Source organism: Somniosus microcephalus, chromosome 1 (assembly GCF_052327205.1).
Source record: "Somniosus microcephalus isolate GS21.2 chromosome 1, FLI_Smic_1.0, whole genome shotgun sequence".
Lineage (NCBI taxonomy): Eukaryota > Metazoa > Chordata > Chondrichthyes > Squaliformes > Somniosidae > Somniosus > Somniosus microcephalus.
This window is the reverse complement of record NC_140987.1, coordinates 399,619,971-399,643,369: the sequence shown is the minus strand read 5'-3', so window position 1 is coordinate 399,643,369 and position 23,399 is coordinate 399,619,971. Positions and strand designations below refer to the sequence as shown.

Sequence of the window (23,399 nt, the reverse complement as noted above, 5' to 3'; positions counted from 1 at the left end):
AAACGGGGAAAGGTAGGAAAATTAATGAGATTAGATAAAAGATTTAGACAGTAATTAACTTTTTAAAAAAACAATATGGCCTAGAAATTCAGTTAGGGGTGCCCAGCTCGCCTGGGCGCCGGAATTACCGCTGCGCGCGGAGCCACTTGCGCCAGCGGGAAATTCACTTTCAGCGCCCCAAGTGGAAGCCGGCTGCTAAACAAGGGTTTCGGCGCCCCGCTTGGGGCGCTGAAACTGAATATCGGCGTGTAAAGTGCTGCAGCGCCACCCGCTGCGGCACGGCAGCCTGCGGTACTGCAGGACTTCCTCTCAGTCTTAAGGGGGAGGTGCCTGCAACAGCGCAATCCCCGCTCGCGAGTGCTGGCAAATGAGCCCGGCACCAAGGAGAAGTGCCGGGCTCTCTGGAAACAGCCGGCAATGCCGCGGGGGGGTGGTGAAGGAGGCCGGGGACGGAGGTGCGGGCAGGCGGCCGCCGAAAAAGCGGCCGGCCGCACCTCCACCTTATCTCGCCCCACTACCGGCACAGGTAGGCCCCGTGTACCGGTCGCTGTTTGTGGCCGGCACAGGGGAGGCGGCAGCAACCAAATATGGCCAGCGGGGCGATAGCGGGGCGCTGCGCACACCGATGACGTCATCGGTGGCGGCGCCGCGCTAATGGCTAACGCCGCCATTAGCGCCCCGCTAAATATCGCGGTAGGTTTGCACAGTGGCGCAAAAGCCCTCTTTGGGCGCAAACTGGTGGCGCAGGCCACTGAATTTCTAGGCCTATGTGTTTTAAAAGCAACGTTTTTTTGAAAGACGCAGAAAGCGGGAAAAAGAAAGGAAAAGTTTGGAATCAAGACAGCGGCGACTCACCTTGGTTCAGAACAATAAGGCCCGCCCACACACGCACCGATTGGTCGACCGTCAGGTCACCAAAGCGTAGGATTGGTCAATCGTCCCGTCACTCGACCGTAGGAGGGCCCGGCCGCACGCGCCAGGAACCCGGCGTACGATTGGTCGACCTCGAGGTCACTCTGTCACTAATGAGCGGATAATGAGATGCTAATGAGCGGAATTTTGAACGTTTTTCGGATACCGCGGGCGCGATTTTCGTCCGGCCGAAACGTAAATACGCTTACGACCGTTTCGGAAAGGTAAGCTTTCTTTCGACGTAACGCACGCGTAGGTACGCTCTATAACTTTCGAGCGCATAGCCGGACAGACGCACACGTGAGGACAGACAGACAGAAGGACAGACAGATAGACAGATCGACTCGTTTATATATATATAAGATAGATGTATCCTTCTTTCCACGACCACCTGTAGCTACACCTCCAAAGCTGCCTCAATGTCTTGCTCAAGTCATTTTTCTCTCCCTCTTAACTTTAAAAGTGAACAGCAGCCCATTAAGAATTGCTGAAATCAATATTCCACCCTCCTGCACTCTGTCAGTCATCCGTAATACACTGAACGTGTTGCAAATAATATGTTAATGAGTTGGTTAGCTTATGACACAAAGTCAGCTCAATATATTGTAGGTGCATGCAGCACCTAAAGAGCAGTGGTCCATTCTGGTGCCACTGTGCCCTGACCACATTATCAGTTTTGTTCTTATGTATAGTAATGTTGCGTATACATACAGCTTAAATTAGATGCTGTGGCCAACTATACTTTTAGTGCAGTCAGTCAATGATTCAGGTCGAAGACCCTTTTCCAGTCCTGACTAAGAGTATTACACCTGAAATGTCAACTAACTGACCTTCTGTTTCTCTATAGATGCTGCCTGACCCGCTGAGTATTTCCAGCCTTTTGTTTTTGTTTTCAGATTTTCAGAAGCAGCTGCATTCAGTATTTTGCTCTTTAACATAGAATTACATAGAATGTACAGCACAGAAACAAGCCATTCGACCCAACTGGTCCATGTATGTTTGTGCTCCACGCGTCCCCTCCCACATGCCATAGGGTTATATTTAGGGTTATTTTTGAGTTAGCAGTTTTTGCTGGTTTCCTGGGTTGGCACGGTCGTTTCCACACGAGTTAGAAATAGATTGTTATTTAAGTTGGGAGCTGGTGGGTCGAACAGGATATTTTTTGTTCCATGCTTTTTTGTCTACAAAATATTTAATTAGCTTGTTTTCCTTTTGCTGTTTTTCGTCAGTTTCCGCCACACTCCTTTCTGAGTTCCACCTCAGCTGCCTTCGTTCTCAGTGCGCAGGCTCGGAGTCCGTTGATTTGGTGAAGAGGCCGTTAGCTCCGCCTCCTGGCCGTGATGCGCAGGCGCTAACGGCCAGCCGGGGGCGCGCGGTGATTTGAATGTGCTGGCGTTTCATTTCCCGAGGAGATGGAGCGGCCCGGCGGGCCGAATACCCGGCTTGGAGCGGCCGGCGGGCCGAATACCCGGCTCGGAGCGGCCGGCGGGGACTTGGAGTCGCTGCAGAAGGCGGTCGAGTACTTTGCTACTGGTGAGTACTTCGCCATCATCATACTGTAATCGAAGGTTTGTGCAGTCAGTCAGTCAGTCAGTCTGGGTGGAGTGGGGTAGGCCTCAGTGTGGGGCTGCTTCGCTGTCCTCTTTCCCGCAGGCTGTACTTGGTGAGGGGTATGGTGGCTGAAAAAGCAGGATAGTTGAGTGAAGCGCATAAATAAGTAGACTAGTGTCAAAAGAGTGAGGGGACATGGGGCTGAAGATAGGGTGGGGTGAAGTGTGGAGACATTTGTAAATAAGGGCAAGGATCTTGAAATTATTTCTATGGGCATGGGGGAACCTGGTGAGGATCGGGCTGATGGAAGTGGGTAAAGACACAAGTTGTGGCAGTCAGAATAAGTTGCAGCTTTGGAGGGTGGGAATTGAGAATCAGTTTCTTTAAACATCTTCTAGCTAGTGTCCCAGCTTCCACCCTCCAAAGCTGCAACTTATTCTGACTGCCACTACTTGTGTTTTTACCCACTTCCATCAGCCTGACCCTCACCAGGTTGCCCCATGCCCCATGAAATCAATTTCAAGATCCTTGTCCTTATTTACATAGAGCTTGGAGACAGCTGAGTAAATTGCATCGCAGTGGAAGCTGAGAATTTGTATATAGGTGAGGGTGACGACACCTCAAAGGAGTGTAGTCCCGAGCCTAGCACAGTGAGGCAGAGGACTGCACGGGGCTACAGTAAAGTGTAGGAATGCAGTAGTAATTTGGGATTCGATAGTCGGGGGGACAGACCAGCAGTTCTGCTACCGTCAACGTGAAACCTGTATGGTATGTTGCCTTCCTGGTGCTAGGGTAAAGGACATCATGGCAAAGATGCAGAACATTCTGCGGGGGAGAAGGGAAAGAGCCAGAAGTCGTGGTCCGTATCAGAACCAACGACATAGGGAGGAAGAGGGTTGAGGTCCTGCAGTCGAGTTTAAGGAGCTAGGGAGGAAGTTAAAAAGCAGGGCTTCAAAGGTGGTAATCTCTGGATTACTCCCAGTGCCATGTGCTAGTGAGAGTAGAAATAAGAAGGTATGGTAGGTTAATGTACGGCTAGAGACATAGTGCAGGAGGGAGGGCTTCAGATTCTTGGGACATTGGGACCAGTTCTGTGGCAGGACGGACCTGTTCAAGATGGACGGGTTGCACCTGAACAGAGCTGGAAACAATATCCTTGCGGGCACGTTAGTGTTGTGGGGGGGGGGGGTGTTTAAACTGATTTGCCGCGGGGTTGGGCACCAGCAATGTGGTTGACTCTTAACTGCCCTCTGAAATGGCCTAGCAAGTCACTCAGTTGTAACTAACTGCTACAAAACATAATAAGAATGAAACCGGATGGACCACCCAGCATTGACCTCTGCACTGGCTACGGACACGGCAACGGCACACCCAGCCTAGTCGGCCCTGCAAAGTCCTCCTCACCAACATCTGGGGACTTGTGCCAAAATTGGGAGAGCTGTCCCATAGACTAGTCAAGCAACAGCTTGACATAGCCATACTCACAGAATCATACCTTTCAGCCAATGTCCCAAACTCCTCCATCACCATCCCTGGGTATGTCCTGTCCCACCGGCAGTACAGACCCACCAGGGGTGGCGGCACAATGGTACACAGTTGGGAAGGAGTGGCCCTGGGAATTCTCCACATTGACTCTGGACCCAATGAAGTCTCATGGCTTCAGGTCAAGCATGGGCAAGGAAACCTCCTGCTGATTAATCAGCTGAGGGAGGGTGGTAGGTGGTAATCAGTACTCCTCCATGTTCAACACCACTTGGAAAAAGCACTGAGAGTAGCGAGGGCACAGAATGTATTCTGGGTGGGGGGCTTCAATGTCCATCACCAAGAGTGACTCGGTAGCATCACTGCTGGCCGAGTCCTGAAGGACATAACTGCCAGTCTGGGCCTGCGGCAGGTGGTGAGAGAACCAACACGAGGGGAAAAACCTACTTGACCTAGTCCTCACCAATCTACCTGTCGCAGATGCATCTGTCCGTGACAGCATTGGTAGCAGTGACCACCGCACAATCATTGTGGAGACGAAGTCCCATCTTCACACTAAGGACACCCTCCATCGTATTGTGTGGCACTACCACTGTGCTAAATGGGATAGATTCAGAACAGATCTAGCAGCTCAAAACTGGGCATCCATGAAGCGCTGTGGGCCATCAGCAGCAGCAGAATTGTATTCCACCACAATCTGTAAGCTCATGGCCCGGCATATTCCTCACTCTACCATTACCATCAAGCCAGGGGACCAACCCCGGTTCAATAAGGAGTGTAGAAGAGCATGAGGTGCCAACCTGGGGAAGCTGCAACACAGGATTACATGCATGCTAAAAAGCGGAAGCAGCATGCTATAGACAGGGCTAAGCGATCCCACAATTAACGGATCAAATCAAAGCTCTGCAGTCCTGCCACATCCAGTCGTGAATGGTGGACCATTAAACAACTAACGGGAGGAGGAGGCTACATGAATATCCCCATCCTCCATGGTGGTGGAGCCCAGCACGAGTGCAAAAGACAAGGCTGAAGCATTTGCAATCATCTTCAGCCAGACGTGCCGAGTGGATGATCCATATTGGCCTACTCCTGAGGTCCCCACCATCACAGAAGCCAGTCTTCAGTCAATTCGATTCACTCCACGTGATATCAAGAAACGGCTGAGCGCACTGGATACAGCAAAGGCTATGGGTCCCGGCTATCGTGCTGAAGACTTGTGCTCCAGAACTAGCCGCGCCTCTAGCCAAGCTGTTCCAGTACAGCTACAACACTGGCATCTATCCGACAATGTGGAAAACTGCCCAGGTATGTCCTGTCCACAAAAAGCAGGACAAATCCAACCCGGCCAATTATCACCCTATCAGTCTACTCTCAATCATCAGCAGAGTGATGGAAGGTGTCATCGACAGTGCTATCAAGTGGCACTTACTCACCAATAACCTGCTCACTGATGCCCAGTTTGGGTTCCACCAAGACCACTTGGCTCCTGACCACCTTACAGTCTTGGTCCAAACATGGATAAAGGAGCTGAATTCCAGAAGTGAGGTGAGAGTGACTGCCCTTGACATCAAGGCAGCATTTGACCGAGTGTGGCATCAAGGAGCCCTAGTAAAACTGAAGTCAATGGGAATCCGGGGGAAAACGCTCCACTGACTAGAGTCATACCTAGCACAAAGGAAGATGGTTGTGGTGGTTGAAGGTCAATCATCACAGCCCCAGGTCATCACTGCAGGAGTTCCTCAGGGCAGTGTCAACCATCTTCAGCTACTTCATCAATGACCTTCCCTCCAACATAAGGTCAGAAATGGGGATATTTGCTGATGACTGCAGTGTTCAGTGCCATTCGCAACTCCTCGCATATAATGAAGCAGCCCATGCCCGCATGCAACAAGACCTGGACGACGTTCAGGCTTGGGCTGATAAGTGGCAGGTAATATTCACGCCGCACAAGTGCCAGGCAATGACTATCTCCAACAAGCAAGAATCTAACCACCTCCCCATGACGTTCAACGGCATTACCATCGCCGAATCCCCCACCATCAACATCCTGGGGATCGCCATTGACCAGAAACTTAACTGGACCAGCCACATAAATACTGTGGCAACAAGAGCAGGTCAGAGGCTAGGTATTCTGCGGCGAGTGTCTCACCTCCTGACTCCCCAAAGCCTTTCCACCATCTACAAGGCACAAGTCAGGAGCGTGATGGAATACTCTCCCCTTGCCTGGATGAGCGCAGCTCCAACAACACTCAAGAAGCTCAACACCATCCAGGACAAAGCAGCCCGTATGATTGGCACCCCATCCACCACCTTAAACATTCACTCCCTCCACCACCGGCGTACCGTGGCTGCAGAGGGAGGACCACAGTGGCGTTCCTCAAGGTTCCGTACTAAGATATACATTAATGACTTGGACTTGAGGGTACAGGGCACAATTTCCAAATTTGCAGATGACACGAAACTTGGAAGTGTATTAAACAGTGAGGAAGATAGTAATAGACTTCAAGAAGGCATAGACCGGCTAGTGGAATGGGCGGATACATGGCCGATGAAATTCAACGCAGAGAAGTGTGAGGTGATACATTTTGGTCGGAAAAATGAGGGGAAGAGAGTACATGCTACAGTAAATGGTAGAATTTTAAAGGGGGTGCAAGAAGACAAGGGGGTGTTTGTGCACAAATCTTTAAAGGTGGCAGGACAGGTTAACAAAGCAGTAAATAAAAGATATAGGATCCTGGGCTTTATAAATAGAGGCATAGAGTACAAAAACCAGGAAGTTATGCTAAACCTATATAAAACATTAGTTTGGCCCCAGTTGGAGTATTGTGTCCACTTCTGGGCACCGCACTTTAGGAAGGACATGAAGGCTTTGGAGAGGGTACAAAAGAGATTTACTAGAATGGTTCCAGGGATGAGGGAAATACAGTTACGTGGATAGACTGGAGAAGATGGGATTGTTTTCCTTGGAGCAGAGAAGGCTAAGAGGAGATTTGATGTTTAAAATCATGAAGGGTTTTGTTAAGTCTGTGTGTTCTAGTTATTGTTAATAAGAATCACTGCACACAGACCACAAGAGTAAATTCAACAGGTCTTTACTAGTCGGAGGTCAGGCTGAACTGCCCAATAAATCATTACACAGCACTTATATACCGGTGTGGTCACCACCGGTATTACAGTATACAGCAGCCAAGATAAAGTAGTGCATCTCTTAAAATAGTTCTCTTAAAGGTGGAACGGGTACATACACCACAATCCCCCCTTTTTAGCTTAACAGTATATATTCCCCATTAAACATAACATAATAACATATATACACAACTTCATGTAAAAACAGTTCACAGATTCAGTCTCTGAGGAGGCCTCCTGATCCGAGACGGATAACGCCTTTCAGGGGTCTCTGGTTCTCGTTGCTGGGGTGACTCATCTAGTTGATCCCCTATGGATAGGACATCATCATCAGGTATATTCACTTCTGAGGTAGATGCTTCAGGTTCACTAACTTCCTCCACGGTTGTCTCTGTCGTACCCATGGGCTCGACCCTTGTTCTCGATCCCACCAGTTGGTCAGCATGACGTCGCATTACATTTTCACCAACATCTACCGTGTACATCAGGGGTCCTTGTCTGGCCCGAATTGTTCCAGATTGCCATTTCTCGTTTTTATAGTCCCTGGCTAACACCGGTTGTCCTATTTCAAAACTCCGAGTGGGCTTGTTATTGATATGCTGGAACTGTTTGTTTTCGACTTCCCTCCGCACATTTGGTTTTAACAAGTCCAACCTGGACCGCAACCTCCTGTTATAGAACATCATGGCAGGACTTTGGTTTGTTGCATGGGTGGCGTTTCGATATGCCAGTAGGAAATTGTCCACCTTGTGTTGCAGTGGAATCTGATCTTCGCTCATGGCCTTTATTGCCTTTTTGAACGTCTGTACAAACCTCTCGGCCAGCCCATTCGTAGCTGCATGATATGGGGCAGAGGTATAATGTTTCACCCCATTCTTCTTCAGGAATTTCTGGAATTCCTCTGACACGAACTGTGGTCCATTGTCTGAACATATTTGCTCTGGCAATCCATTTCTTGCAAATATCGTTCTTAGCACCGCGATCGTCTTCTCCGAGGTAGTGGTAGTCATTTTAATCACTTCTGGCCATTTAGAATGTGCGTCCACTGCAATTAAAAACATGGAATCCATGAATGGACCAGCAAAGTCAATATGTACACGTTGCCATGGGGTTGAAGGCCATTCCCATGGATGCAGCGGTGCAATTGGAGGTGCATTTTGGACTTTTTGGCACCCTGAGCAGCTTTTCGTCAGATCCTCTATCTGTTGGTCGATACCCGGCCACCACACATAAGCCCTAGCAAGGCTTTTCATCTTGACTCCCCCCAGATGACCTTCATGTAGTCTCTCTCTTAACTTAGGAGGGATAATCACCCTTGTTCCATACATCAATGTTCCCTGACAGATGGACAGCTGGTCTCGTCTTGCTGAGAATGCCGGTAACAGTGGATCACCATGGGCTGGCCATCCCTTTACTGTCAATTCGTAGACCCGGGACAGTGTCGGGTCATTCCTAGTCTCCCTTTCAATATTTGCATTGGTGACAGGTAAACATTCGATGATGGTCGAGTGAAATAACTCCACCGGGTCAACCGTCGATGCCTCCTCCTCAGTAGGTAGTGGCAGGCGCGACAGCCCATCAGCATTACCATGCTGCTTTGTACCTTTGAATTCTATCTGATATTGATGTGCCCCTAGGAAAAGGGACCATCTCTGGAGCCTCTGTGCTGTCATCACCGAAACACCCTTCTTAGGGTTAAAAATGGATACCAACGGCTGGTGGTCTGTCAGCAGTGTAAACTTCTGGCCCTGCAGGTAATGATTAAACTTCTTTACTCCCCACACAAGGCTGAGAGCCTCCCTATCTATCTGAGCATAGTTGCGCTCAGCGGAGGTCAATGATCTGGATGCAAATGCGACTGGCCTTTCCAAGCCATTTGGCAACTTGTGTGAGAGTACTGCTCCAATACCATAAGGAGAAGCATCACAAGCTAAACGAATAGGTAGCGTTGGGTTGAAGTGAGCCAACACTTCCTCTGAGGTGATCAATGCCTTGCTTTTGCGAAAGGCCTTCTTACAGTCCTCGCTCCACTTCCATGGTACTTCTTTCTGCAAAAGAGAGTTCAGCGGGTGCAGCACCGTGGATAGATTTGGCAGAAACTTATGGTAATAGTTAATCAACCCTAGGAACGACCTCAACTGGGATACATTTTCCGGAGCGGGAGCCTTCACAACAGCTTCGATCTTGTCAGGTGACTTGTGCAGCCCCTCCTGGTCAATGACATGACCACAGTACGAGATCCGTTTCTGAAAGAACTATCATTTCTGGCGATTAACTCGAAGTCCATATTCTTTCAATCTGGTGAGCACCAGTTTCAAATTTGCAAGGTGTTCCTCATCGTCATCTCCTGTAATCAGGATATCGTCCAAGTAACATTGAGTGCTTGGAATTCCCTGTAATACCTGCTCCATGGCCCTCTGCCAAATTGCTGGAGCCGAAGCCACTCCAAAAACCAGTCTATTATATCGATACAAGCCTCTGTGCGTGTTGATTGTGAGATACTGGCGCGACTCTTCCTCAACTTCCATCTGTAAGTACGCTTGCGCCAGGTCTATCTTGGTGAAGTGTTTCCCGCCAGACAATGAAGCAAAGATATCCTCAATCCGCGGAAGCGGATATTGCACCGTGTGAAGCACCGGATTAACTGTGATCTTGAAGTCTCCACAGATGCGGACCTTCCCCGGTTCCCCTGGCTTGTTACTCGATGAACGCTTCATGATGGGAACAATGGGCGTGGCCCACTCACTCCAGTCCACCTTAGACAGTACTCCTGAACGTTCTAGCCCTTCCAGCTCAGCTTCCACAGCAGGCCGTATCGCATAAGGTACCGGTCTGGCTTTGAAAAATTTTGGGTTTGCATGTTCTGCAATCTTGATTTTTGCTGTAATTCCTCTCCGTGTTCCCAGTCCCTGTTGGAACACCTCTTTAGCCTCATCCAATATTCTGGACAATCGTTCAGGTTTGACATCTTTTTTTCCGGAATCTACCGTTATTGCTTTTAGGGAGTGCCAGTCCATATTTATTTTCCTGATCCACTCCCGTCCCAGAAGTGGTGGACCTCCCTCAGGTAGTACATATAAGTCAATTCCTTGGTGTTCTTTGCCCTTGTGTACCACCTTGGCTTTTATCTTTCCGATGGGGTATACTCTTTGCCCCGTGTATGTCTGCAATACTATCTTCGTATCCCGTAGGGGAATATGTGTGAATAACCTTTTGTAATCTTGCTTATTCATGACCGTCAACGCCGATCCGGTGTCCAATTCCATCTTCACTTGGACTCCTGCTATCTGAAGTGTGACCCAGATAGTTTGTAGGTCAGCTTCCTTACTCACATTGTGAATTCTCAGACTACCCAGTTCCTTGCTGTTGGAGTCTGAATCCGAATTCTGTTCATCCGAACTCTTCTCAGCCACCTTATGTACCTTTCTGCACTTTTCCTGCGGTGACTTTTTGTTGCTGGTCTTCTTTCCTGACCGGCATACTTTAGCTATGTGACCAAGCTTGCCACATTTTCTACATTCCTGATTTTTAAACCAGCATTGGTTCTGATCGTGTGTTGTCTTTCCACAACGATAACATTTCGCTGTACCCAAAGCCATTTGATCTACGCTGAGTACCGCTGCCTTCAGCTGCATTTCCGCAGTGCCTCTCGCTGCGGCTTCGTGCGATGCTGCAATAGTGACAGCCTTATCAAGTGTAAGATCATTCTCTTCAAGCAGCCGCTTTTGTGTTCCTTCTTTCGACAATCCACACACGAATTTGTCTCTCAGTGCCTCTGTCAGTCTTTCCCCAAACTGACAGTATTTCGCTAGCTTACGCAGTTCAATTAAATACTCCGCGTTGCTTTCCTCTTTCAGTTGCGTTCTCGCATAAAATTTAAATCGTTCCGCTAACATCAGCGGTGTGGGGTTCAAATGATTTCTCAGGACAGCAACAATATTAGCGAAAGCCTGATCCGCCGGTTTAGCTGGTGATAGAAGATGCTTCAATAGCCCGTATGTCTTCGCACCCATTGAGTTTAGTAAGGTTAGTGCTTTATCTTCATCTGATATTTTATTTGCCTTACAATAAATCTCTATGCGTTCTACATACGTGGCCCAATCTTCAACATCGGGATCGAAATCGTTGATGTTACCACGCTTAGGCATCCTCGCAATCTTCTTGAGAAACAAAAAGAAATTTTTCTTTTATTTTTTTTTTTCAAAATGGCGGTTTCCCGCGCTTGTCTTCTTCCCCCGCCTACGAAAATGGCGGCTTCCCGCGTTTGCCTTTCTCCCCCACTGGCTGTAATGGCGATTGCCATATTGCTGCGTTCGCCCTCCCCAGCGGTTCTCAAATCGTGCCTCCCAGCCCCTCTTGCAGTCCGGTCCTTTCCCCCGGCTGCGGCTGAGTTCTCCGCGGTTTAAAAATTTTTTTTTTATCCCGCGCCTCGCGGCCTCGGTAGCTGCCCGGCCTTTTTCCCCGGTCGCGGTCGAGCTCTCTCTCGACGCTGTTGCGTCTCCCAGCCCGCTTGCAGCCCGGTCTTTTACACCGGCTGCGTTTGCATTCACCGCGGCTCCCGTGCCTTACGCTGCCCCAGTCTCAGCGCCTCTGGCCCCGACTTCTGTCCGGCTCTTTTCCCCGGCCGTGGTCGAGTTCTCCGCCCTTATATCCTCCGTTTTTCCCTCCCCTACTTCACAGCCAACGTGGCCGACTTGCTGCTCGTCGCTGATCGGCTTACCCACCACCGTGATAGAAGGGATGATCACTGCCTGTTGCTGATGGAAGGCTTCGTGTCAGGATTCTTCCTTGCTCTTCAGACCCGAGTCTTTTCTCAGCAGGATGATGAGGGCGGATGCCTCTTCTCGACGCCCGTTAAACTGCCTTGGATATATCTCTGCCGCAGGGTAAGATCGTCATCGTCGCCACTGTTAAGTCTGTGTGTTCTGGTTATTGTTAATAAGAATCACTGCACACAGACCACAGGAGTAAATTCACAGGTCTTTACTAGTCGGAGGTCAGGCTGAACTGCCCAATAAATAATTACACAGCACTTATATACCGGTGTGGTCACCACCGGTATTACAGTATACAGCAGCCAAGATAAAGTAGTGCATCTCTTAAAATAGTTCTCTTAAAGGTGGAACGGTTACATACACCACAGGTTTAGATAGTAAATAAAGAGAAACTGTTTCCAATGGCTGAAGGATCGATAACCAGAGGGCACAGATTTAAGGTGATTGACGAAAGAATTGAGGTGACGTGAGGAAAAGTTTTTTTTACGCAACGACTGGTTCGGACTTGGAATGCACTGCTTGATAGGGTGGTGGATACAGATTCAATAGCAGCCTTCAAAGGGAATTGGGTAAATACTTAATGGAGAAAAAATTTCAGGGATACGGGGAAAGAGCGGGGAAATGGGACTAATTGGATTGCTCTTTGGAAGACTCGATGGGCTGAATGGCCTCCTCTGCTGTACTATTCTTTGATTCTATGGAGGTGACCAAAGGCAATGGGGGAGAGCTAAGAGCTGAGACAGATTATATTGGCAAAGTAATGGATTTGAGAAAGGAAACGCAACATGGGATCAAACATGTTGTGGTTCCGTAGCACCAGACTTAGCCTGAGGTGGCAGTTGATGGTGTAATGGGAGTAGCATGTAAGAAAGAATGGCTTCACTTTTGTCTACATGAAGCTGGTTTGATTTATTCAAGACCACTGGCAGTCGTGTCATTTTTGATTCAGATTTAAATGGAACCATTGGAGAGCAGTGCCAAAAAGTGCACTGTCGAGGAGAATCGTTGGAGGCGGCGAGAGTGATCAGTGGTGGTGAAGAGGGTTGAGCGGGATAGTGACCTGCGGTCAGTCACACGTGATATCATTTGTTATTTTGACCAGAGCAGTATGTGCTTTGGATGAGGAGGATACCAGATTACAGGGTCTCAACTAGGGAGAGTTGGGTATGTAGTTGGAAGGCAATGATGTCTTCCAGGACTTTGAAGAGAAAGGAAGATTGTAGGTAGGGCAGTAATTGCAGAAGTTAATGTGGGGTTTAAGATGTTTTGTTAACGGTGGCGATCAATGTTGCCGCTAAGGTGCATGTGCGGACGCATAGTAATATGAAAAGTCCCGCGCTGGCCACTCACCGGCTTTTGCATTTTAAATTTCTGCGCTTTTGGAGAAATTTAAAGGAACTGCGCATTAAAAGAAACCGGTTGCGCAGAACAACGTGCAGCTTACAGGTGGGGAAGAATGACCGCTCTTGAGAAGGCAGCAGGGATAATGCCAGAAGACAGTAATAAATTGAAAATATTGGCAAGTGAGAGATTGAGGAGAAGAAATGGAGTGATCAGAAGCTGAGGTTAGGGGATTGAGGGAGTAGAAGGGAAGCTTCATGGTCAAGATAAGTTTAATGAGGGCAGGGGAAGGATTTTGGAGAAACTAATGGAATAAGAGTTGGACGCTAAGATGGGAGAAACAAGGAATCAATGTTGAGTGGGGGTGGGGGATAGCTTCTATTTAGAAGTCTAAGGCCTAGAAATTCAGTGGCTTTGCCACCCGTTAGCGCCTTAAGAGGGCGCGAAGTGGGTCGGAAGCCACTGGCCACGCCTCCCGCTAAATTCAGCGGGACGCTAATGGTGGCGCCAGCCATTAGCGCTGCGCCGCTACCGATGACGTCATCGGTGTGTGCAGCGCCCCGCTAACGCCCCGATCGCGATATTTAGATGCGCCCCCTGCTTTAACGCCGGACGCTATTTGCGACCGGTTCAGGGGGGCCTACCTGCGGCGGTAGAGGCGCTAATTAAAGGAGAGGTGCGGGGCGGCCATTTTTTTTGCTGGCCGCCTGCCAGCACCTCTCCGCGCTGCCGTCCCCGGCCTCCTGAGCCCCCCCCCCCGTGGAGTGCCGACTGCGTTCCAAGAGCCCGGCACTGCTCCTCGGTGCCAGACTCTTTTGCCGGCACTTGCGATCCTCGATCGCGGTACACTAGGTCCCTCCCCTTTAAGAAGGGGAGGAAGGCCTGCAGTACCGCAGCATGTGGCGCTGCGGCATGTTGCGCAGCGATATTCAGCTGCAGCGCCCCAAGAGGGATGCGGGGCACCTCCAGTAGCGCCGCGCTTCCCTCTGGGGCGCGCAAACTGAATTTCCGGCGGGCGGTCGCGACTGCTTCCGGGGCGCTACTTTTAGCGCCCTGGCGAGGCTGGCGCCCCAAACGTGGCTATAGTGAATTTCTAGGCCTAAGTTCCTTGCATTTAGCATTTGAAGAGGATGGGGGAGATAGTAAAGTTATAGAGAATAGAAGTTTGGAGTTGCTTCTACTCAAATAAGTTTGAGTAGGTGGATTTGGCTCGGGAGAGGGAGGGATCGTAAATCTGTGTTCTAGCCAGGCTGAATTGTGAGGTCAGTCGTACCCTAGTCAAGCTCAAGATTATGGTCTGCATATTTAAAGACACGGAAGTGGATATTTTAGCAATGAGAGACTGAGTTCTCAGGTGAGGCAATAATGGAAGAGATCAGTCCAATACCACTGCAGCAGGTAAACCAGAGGAAGGGATCATTGGAATTTGATATGGCACGTATGAGAGATTTTGGGAGAGGGTAGTTTTTTTTCTACGGGTGGAAAGCGAAAGCAAAGGCTTTTTGGGCTGTGAGAATGTATATACGGTGGGGATGTGTCTCGGAATGCTGTGGAGGTTTTGAGGCTGAGGAAGTGACTATGCACGTGGATGGGAAGTTAATGTGGAGGTTAAGAGAAGAGCAGAAGGCAAAAATTAGTGGACATGAGTTTAAGATGAAGTTTGAATTTATCATGGATAAAAAGTCACTGCAAATACTGAGGTGGATATTAAGGAGGTGATTTCAATAAGAAAAACACCTGAGAGCTCAGGCAGGTAATAAATAAAGATTTTGAAGAAGTGTACAGGATGGTAAAGGACAAGATGTTCAATAGGAGAGAAACATAGAAGATAGGAGTAGGCCATTCGGCCCCTCGAGCCTGCTCCGCCATTCAATGCGATCATGGCTGATCATCCAAATTCAGTACCCGGTCCCTGCTTTCTCCCCATATCCCTTGATCCCTTTAGCCTTAAGAAATATATCCAACTCCTTCTTGAATATATTTAATGAATTGGCCTCTACTGCCTTCTGTGGTAGAGAATTCCACAGGTTCACCACTCGCTGGGTGAAGAAATTCCTCCTCATTTCTGTCCTAAATGGCCTACCCCTTATCCTTAGACTGTGACCCCTGGTTTTGGACTCCCCAACCATCGGGAACATCCTTCCTGCATCTAGTCTGTCCAGTCCTGTCAGAATTTTATAAGTTTCAATGAGATCCCCTCTCATTCTTCTAAACTCCAGCGAGTACAAGTCCAATCTCTCCTCATACGTCATTCCTGCCATCCTAGGTATCAGCCTGGTGAATCTTCGCTGAACCCCTTCCATGGCAAGAACATCCTTCCTCGGGTAAAGCGACCAAAACTGCACACAATACTCAAGGTGTGGTCTCACCAAGGCCCTGTACAACTGGAGCAAGACATCCTTGTTCCTGTACTCAAACCCTCTCGCTACGAAGGCCAACATACCATTTGCCTTCTTAACCGCCTGCTGCACCTGCATGCTTACCTTCAGCGACTGGTGCACAAGGACACCCAGGTCTCGTTGCACTTCCCCTTCTCCCAATCTATTGCCATTCAGATAATCTGCCTTCCTGTTTTTGACACCAAAGTGGATAACCTCACATTTATCCACGTTATATTGCATCTGCCATGCTTCTGCCCAATCACCCAACCTGTCCAAATCATCCTGGAGTTTCTCGGCATCCTCCTCACAGCACACACGCCCACCCAGCTTTGTGTCGTCTGCAAATTTGGAGATATTACATCTAGTTCCCTTGTCTAGATCATTAATATATATTGTGAATAGCTGGGGTCCAAGGACCGATCCCTGCGGGGTACCCCACTAGTTACTGCCTGCCACTCGGAAAAAGACCCGTTTATTCCAACTCTTTGCTTTCTGTCTGCCAACCAGTTCTCTATCCAATCCTTGCCCCCAATCCCATGTGCCTTAACTTTACACGCTAATCTCTTATGCGGAACCTTATCGAAAGTCTTTTGAAAGTCCAAATACACCACATCCACTGGTTCTCCCTTATCTATTTTACCAGTTACATCCTCAAAAAATTCCAGTAGATTAGTCAAGCACGATTTACCTTTTGTAAATCCATGTTGACTTTGTCCGATCCTGCCACAGTTTTCCAAGTGCTCTGCTATTACAGGTAGACTATCCTTTATCCGAAAACCTCGGGACCAGCCGAGTTTCGGATAAAGGAGAATTTCGGATTTCGGAAGGTGGGTCGGCAGGGGTCCGCGGGGGGGTCGGCGGGGGTTCGCCGGGGGGGTGGGGGTCGGCGGGGGGTCGTGCGCACGACTTACGCTGACGCTCAGCGTAAGTCAGTCGGGGTTGTCGGGGCCGGGGGGGTCGGCGGGGGGGATCGGCGGTTGTCGGGGCCGGGGGGGTCGGCGGTTGTCGGGGCTGGCGGGGTCGGCGGTTGTCGGGGCCGGCGGGGTCCGCGGGGGGGTCGGCGGTTGTCGGGGCTGGCGGTTGTCGGGGCCGGCGGGGTCCGCGGGGGGGTCGGCGGTTGTCGGGGCTGGCGGGGTCGGCAGTTGTCGGGGCCGGCGGGGTCCGCGGGGGGGGTCGGCGGTTGTCGGGGCCGGCGGGGTCCGCGGGGGGGTCGGCGGTTGGCGGGGCCGGCGGGGTCCGCGGGGGGGGGGGGTGTCGGCGGGGGGTCGTGCGCACGACTTACCTTTTATCCGAACTTCCGAAACCGGAACCCTCTAAAAACCGAAGGTTTTTTCGTTCGTACGCACGACTTACGCTGAACGAAAAAACCTTTGGTTTTTAGAGGGTTTCGGTTTTCGGAAGTCCGGATAAAGGGTAGTCTACCTGTACATCTTTTGTAATGGACTCTAGCATTTTCCCCACTACGAATGTCAGGCTTACCGGTCTGTAATTCCCCGTTTTCTCTCTACCACCTTTTTTGAATAGTGGGGTAACTTTAGCTACCCTCCAATCCATGGGTACTGTTCCAGATTCCATCGAATGTTGGAAGATGATCAGCAATGCATCTACTATTTCTAGGGCCACTTCCTTAAGTACCCTAGGATGTAGATTATCAGGCCCTGGGGATTTATCGGCTTTCAATCCCATCAATTTCCCTAACACCATTTCCCTACAAATACTGATTTCTTTCAGTTTCTCCCTTTCATCAGACCCTATGTTTCTTGACATCTCTGGGAGGTTATTTGTGTCCTCCTTTGTGAAGACAGAACCAAAATATAATTGGTCAGCCATTTCTTTGTTCCCCATTATAAATTCCCCTGATTCTGATTGCAAGGGACCTACGCTTGACTTCACCAATCTTTTTCTCTTCACATATCTATAAAAACTTTTACAGTCAGTTTTTATGTTCCCTGAAAGCTTACACTCATATTCTATTTTCCCCTTCTTAATTAATCCCTTTGTCCTCCTTTGTTGAATCATAAACTGCTCCCAATCCTCAGGATTATTGCTTTTTCTGGCCAATTTATATGTCCTCTCCTTGGATCTTATGCTATCCCTAATTTCCCTTGTTAGCCACGGTTGAGTCACCTTTTTTGTTTTATTTTTATGCCAAACTGGGATGAACAAATTCTATAGTTCATCCATGTGGTCTTTGAATGTTTGCCATTGCCTATCCACCGTCAACCCTTTGAGTGACATTCCCCAATCAATCCTACCCAACTTGCGCCTCATACCTTCGTAGTTTCCTTTATTTAAATTCAGGACCCTAGTCTCTGAGTCAACTACTTCATTCTCCATCTTAAAGAAGAATTCTATCATATTATGATCGCTCCAACCCAAGGGGCCTCGTACAACAAGATTGCTAATTAATCCTTTCTTGTTCCATAATACCCACTCTAAGATGGCCTGATCTCTGGTTGGTTCCTCGACATATTGGTCCAGGAAACCCTCCCGTAAACATTCCAGGAATTCCTCCTCCACAGTACTGTTACTAATTTGGTTAGCCCAATCTATATGTTGATTAAAGTCACCCATGATGACTGCTGTGCCCTTATTGCATGCTTCTCTAATTTCCCTTTTAATGCCATCCCCAACAGGCAGGCTAAGTAAGTGGGCAGAGATTTGGCAGATGGAATACAATACTGGAAAGTGTGAAGTTATGCACTTTGGCAGGAAAAATCAGAGAGCAAGTTATTATCTTAATGGCAAGAAACTGGAAAGTACTGTAGTACAAAGGGATCTGGGGGTCCTGGTGCACGAAACTCAAAAAGTTAGTATGCAGGTGCAGCAAGTGATCAAGAAGGCCAATGGAATGTTGGCTTTTATTGCTAGGGGGTTGGAATATAAAAACAGGGAGGTATTGCTGCAGTTGTACAAGGTATTGGTGAGGCCGCACCTGGAATACTGCATACAGTTTTGGTGTCCATACTTAAGAAAAGACATACTTGCTCTCGAGTCAGTACAAAGAAGGTTCACTCGGTTAATCCCGGGGATGAGGGGGTGGTCATATGAGGAGAGGTTGAGTAGATTGGGACTCTACTCATTGGAGTTCAGAAGAATGAGAGGCGATCTTATTGAAACATATAAGATTGTGAAGGGGCTTGATCGGGTGGATGCGGTGAGGATGTTCCCAATGATGGGTGAAACTAGAACTAGGGGGCATAATCTTAAAATAAGGGGCTGCTCATTCAAAACTGAGATGAGGAGAAACTTCTTCACTCAGAGGGTGGTAGGTTTGTGGAATTTGCTGCCCCAGAAAGCTGTGGAAGCTACATCATTAAATAAATTTAAAACAGAAATAGATAGTTTCCTAGAAGTAAAGGGAATAAAGGGTTACGGGGAGCGGGCAGGAAATTGGACATGAGTCTGGGTTCGGAATGGTCATGGCCCTGTGGGTAGTGGAGCGGGCCCAGGGGCCGTGTAGCCTTGTTCTGCTCCTACCGTGTTCTAATTCTGTTAGATTTCAGGAGATGGTTTTATTCCTGTTCCTGGCTGGGGTGGAGATCGTCTTTACAGAAGGTAAGTACTGTAGAAAATATAGGGACAGAGTGATCTCCTGGAAGAATTTCGATCGCCTAGATGGGTCGGAGAGGAATTTCCCAGATTTTTTTCTCCCAAATTGGCCATTGGGTCTTTATCTGGTTTTTCGCCTCTCCCGGGAGATCACATGGGTTCGGGTGGATGCAGAGTGATAGAAGATTTGAGGTTAGGATCAGATCAGCCATGATCTTATTGAATGGTGGAGCAGGCTCGAGGGGCCGATTGGCCTACTCCTGCTCCTATTTCTTATGTTCTTATGTTCTTATGTTCAACCTCCGCATTACTGTTTGGAGGTCTATATACCACTCGCACTAACGTTTTCTGCCCCTTGGTATTTCTCAGTTCTACCCATACAGATTCCACATCATCAGACCTAATATCCTTCCTCACAATTGTGTTAATCCCTTCTTTAACCAGCAGTGCTACCCCACCTCCCTTTCCTTTTTGCCTATCTTTCCTGAATATTGAATACGCCTGGATGTTGAGTTCCCAGCCTTGGCCAACCTGGAGCCATGTTTCCGTAATCCCAATCAAATCATATTCGTTTACCTCTATTTGCGCAGCTAATTCATCCACCTTATTACAAATGCTCCTCGTGTTAAGACACAAAGCCTTCAGGCTTGTTTTTTTAACGCTCTTGGACCTTTTAGAATTATTATTTACTGTGGCCATATTTGACTTAAACTGTTGATTTCTCTGACTGCCACTTTTGCTTTTCTCCTTCCTATCTTTTGCTTTTATCCTTGTTTCTCTTTCCTCTTTCTCCCTGCTCAGGTTCCCAACCCCCTGCTATTTTAGTTTAAACCATCCCCCAGAGCACTAGCAAACACTCCCCCTAGGACATCGGTCCCGGCCCTGCCCAGGTGCAAACCGTCCGGTTTGAACTGGTCCTACCTCCCCCAGAACCGGTTCCAATGTCCCAGGAATTTGAATCTCTTCCCCTCGCACCATTCCTCTAGCCACGTATTCATCTGAAATATCCTTCTAGTTCTACTCTGACTAGCACGTGGCACTGGTAGCAATCCTGAGATTGCTACCTTTTGAGGTCCTATTTTTTAATTTACCTCCTAACTCCCTATATTCAGCTTTTAGGACCTCATCCCGTTTTTTACCTATATCGTTGGTACCTATATGCACCACGACAACTGGCTGTTCACCCTCCCCTTCCAAAATGTTCTGCAGCCGCTCTGAGACATCCTTGACCCTTGCACCAGGGAGGCAACACACCATCCTGGAGTCTTGTTTGCGGCCGCAGAAACGCCTATCTATTCCCCTTAGAATAGAATCCCCTATTACTATAACTCTACCCTTTTTCCTCCCGCCCTGTGCGGCAGAGCCACCCCTGGTGCCAGGAAGTTGGCTGCTGCTGCCTTCCTCTGATAAGCCATCCCCCCCAACAGTACTCAAAAGTGGTGTATCTGTTTGAGAGGGGGATGTCCACAGGGGACCCCTGCACTACCTGCCTGCGCCTAGTACTCTTGTCTGTTGGTGTCCAACCTTTGCCTGCGGTGTGACCAACTGCTTAAACGTGATATCCACGACGTCCTCAGCATCGCGAATGGTCCAGTATGTATCCAATGGCAGCTCCAGCGCTGCAATGCGGTCTGCCAGTAGCTGCAGCTGGACACACTTCCTGCACACATGGTTGTCAGGGACACAGGAAGTGTCCCTGAGTTCCCACATAGCGCAGGAGGAGCATACCACGGGGCCGGGCTCTCCTGTCATGACTTGCCCTTTGATTTAATTTCAATTAATTAATCAATTACACTACAGTTAAATGGTATATTTAAGGGCCCTGGTTTACCAAGAGTCCCCGCCACTGCACAGAGAGCTTAAAAACTATAAACCACAGAGTTAAAGTTTAAAAAGAGAGAGAGATACTCGCCAACCAATCACTTACCTGTTTTCTGGTGACGCCATACTTCGATTACTTTTTACCTCTCTCCCTCCCTCTGAGTTCGGAGACTGGAGGTTAGTACGCTCTGAGGTCTACCTGGTCTCTGGCGCTCTTTTAAAACTCGCCGCTGCTCAGCCGCCTCGCTGCTCGCAGGTCCGCTCTCGCCGCTCTGAGGCCTACCTGGTCTCTGGCGCTCTTTTAAAACTCACCGCTGCTCAGCCGCCTCGCTGCTCGCAGGTCCGCTCTGAGGCCTACCTGGTCTCTGGCGCTCTTTTAAATAACCGCCACTCAGCCGCCTCATACCTCGCAGGTCCGCTCTCGCCGCCCTGAGGCCTACCTGGTGTCTGCCGCTGATTTAAATAACCGCCGCCGCTCAGCCACCTTACTCCTCGCAGGTCCGCTCTCGCCGCTCTGAAACATTGAAAAAGATAGAGGGGTTGGATTGGGAGCTTGTAGCTATGCCACTAAAGTGGTGGTTTGGGCAGGTGGAGATGGCAGGGGGTTCTCACTGACCAAGAAAGAATTGCCATTGGTAAGTGACGATTCAGTAAGGCCTGAGGTTTTGGGGTTGCTGGTGGATGTTCAGGCTGGAATGCAAGACTGAGGGCTTTATGAGGTACAGGAGCCGAGAGCAGCAGGGAGTAATAAGTTTATTTGAGGAGAAATTATATTCTCGGGCCACGATAAGTCAGCTGGAGCCAAGACAAGGGAAAGAAAGGAGCAGAGCAAGACTGGGAGGAGGAAAGTAAGGAGGTGGAGGAGCTGAGGTCTATTGTAGCAGTTATTTCATGTGTGAGGGTAGATCAGGAGCATCAAATTCAGCTAGAACATAGTTTTTTAAAGTGGAAAAGGAATTAAAAACAGTGGATAATAATGAAGGGAAACCTGGAACAAGGGGGTGAAGGGGAATTGCCGACATTTGTGAGGAAGTTAGAATAAATAAATATTTGGGTAGGTGAAGAAGTGGACCTCGAATGATCAGAGTCTCGGATATCCTGCTGGCAGCTAGTCCTGAAGATGACAAAAGTGTGAAGTTCATGAAGGTGGCTCTGAGGTTGGAAAGGTGATCTGAAGCTGGCTGGTGGAATTATGGTCCAAGGCAGATTGGTAATTCAACATTAATAGGTCTGTGGTGAAAGGGCAAAAAATCAGGTACGCTACTGAAGAAAATACATACCGGAGAGGCTATTCTGTTAGTCTCGATGTTTTATGTTGAACAGTGGGACAGCATCCTGTACAAGTTGGTTATTTAGCTATGCAGACATCTAATGTTTTTTGTTTTATGTTTAGTCAATTGGGTGCATGGTGATTTGAGTTCTTCTTCTCTCCTCCTTCATTCCTTTTTCTGGCCTGCAGTTTTTCTGCAGTATTATCATTTGTTATTAAAAATAGAATCAAATTTTAAAGTTTAATTTTTAACTGTACCAACAGTAATTTAAATAAGACCTTAAAGCAGCATCATAATTTGATTGTTTTCAGATGAAAAATGTCTTTAGCATTGACTGTCCTGCTGATTGATCTATTTGCCTGCCCCGCTGATTGATCTATTTGTCTGCTAGTGAACCAAGCCAATAATTTGGAAAAACTTAAATGGCTGGTTTGTGGAGATGCTTGTATGTCCTGTTAAAGTGGTGACTAAAACGGAACAACTAGAATTAGTATCTGTTGTCCAATACAGATTTCTGACTAGCTACAGATGTGGCTATGATGACACAGTTGTAGCTACATGCACTAATTTTAGTAGAAACTTCCTTTGACACTACACAGTAAATGTCCTTCACATGTATATTTACTTAACGAACATCTACCACCATTAAATGTGAAACTTTGCTGTCTTTCTATTTCACCAAAGTTTGCAATTTTGGCATAAATTTATTAGACACCGCACAACCTAGTGCACCTTCTAGGTTTTTGCGCAGCAGTTTTAAGTGTAACTTTGACTTCATCAGAGTGATTGCTGAGAATGTTGACTCACACAACAAGATATGTCAGACCAGCTGGTGCTCTCCAACCAGCATGCAGTTGGATGCTGCTTGCCCTTTGTCATGACGTGCCCTGTTGGAGTTGTTCATTATTGTTTGGGCTTGCTTTCTTCTGCTGGCCTGGAGCAGTTATTCCAATTCGTTGAGCTAATCATGACAGTTCTACTTGCCGTACAGTGTTGCTGGTGTTGCCATGGTGCTGAAGTCTGGCATGTCTACCTGTGTTACACACCATTTTAGTAGATAACCCAGGAAGTAAAGCGCACACAATGATCAAAAAACACTTGCACACTCTTTTCATCTTACCATTTTACCAATAAACTCTCAAACGGTAAAAGATCCCATGGCTCTATTTGAAGAAGAGCAAGGGAGT

At 48.4% G+C, this 23,399-nt stretch overlaps 1 protein-coding gene across 3 annotated transcripts in view; it reads left to right on the top strand.

The window, feature by feature from the left end:
- Positions 1-1,947: 1,947 nt before the first annotated feature.
- The window catches only part of cenpi (centromere protein I), a 109,833-nt gene continuing 88,381 nt past the window's right edge, over positions 1,948-23,399 (top strand). For 2 of the 3 annotated variants that reach the window (XM_085997910.1, XM_085997902.1), the window contains exon 1: positions 1,959-2,445. In XM_085997910.1, the coding sequence (XP_085854036.1) occupies positions 2,325-2,445 (121 nt within the window). In that variant the 5' untranslated portion in view covers positions 1,959-2,324. Of the gene's footprint in view, positions 2,446-23,399 lie in introns of all 3 variants that reach the window. The other variant, XM_085997919.1, reaches the window with a different exon arrangement.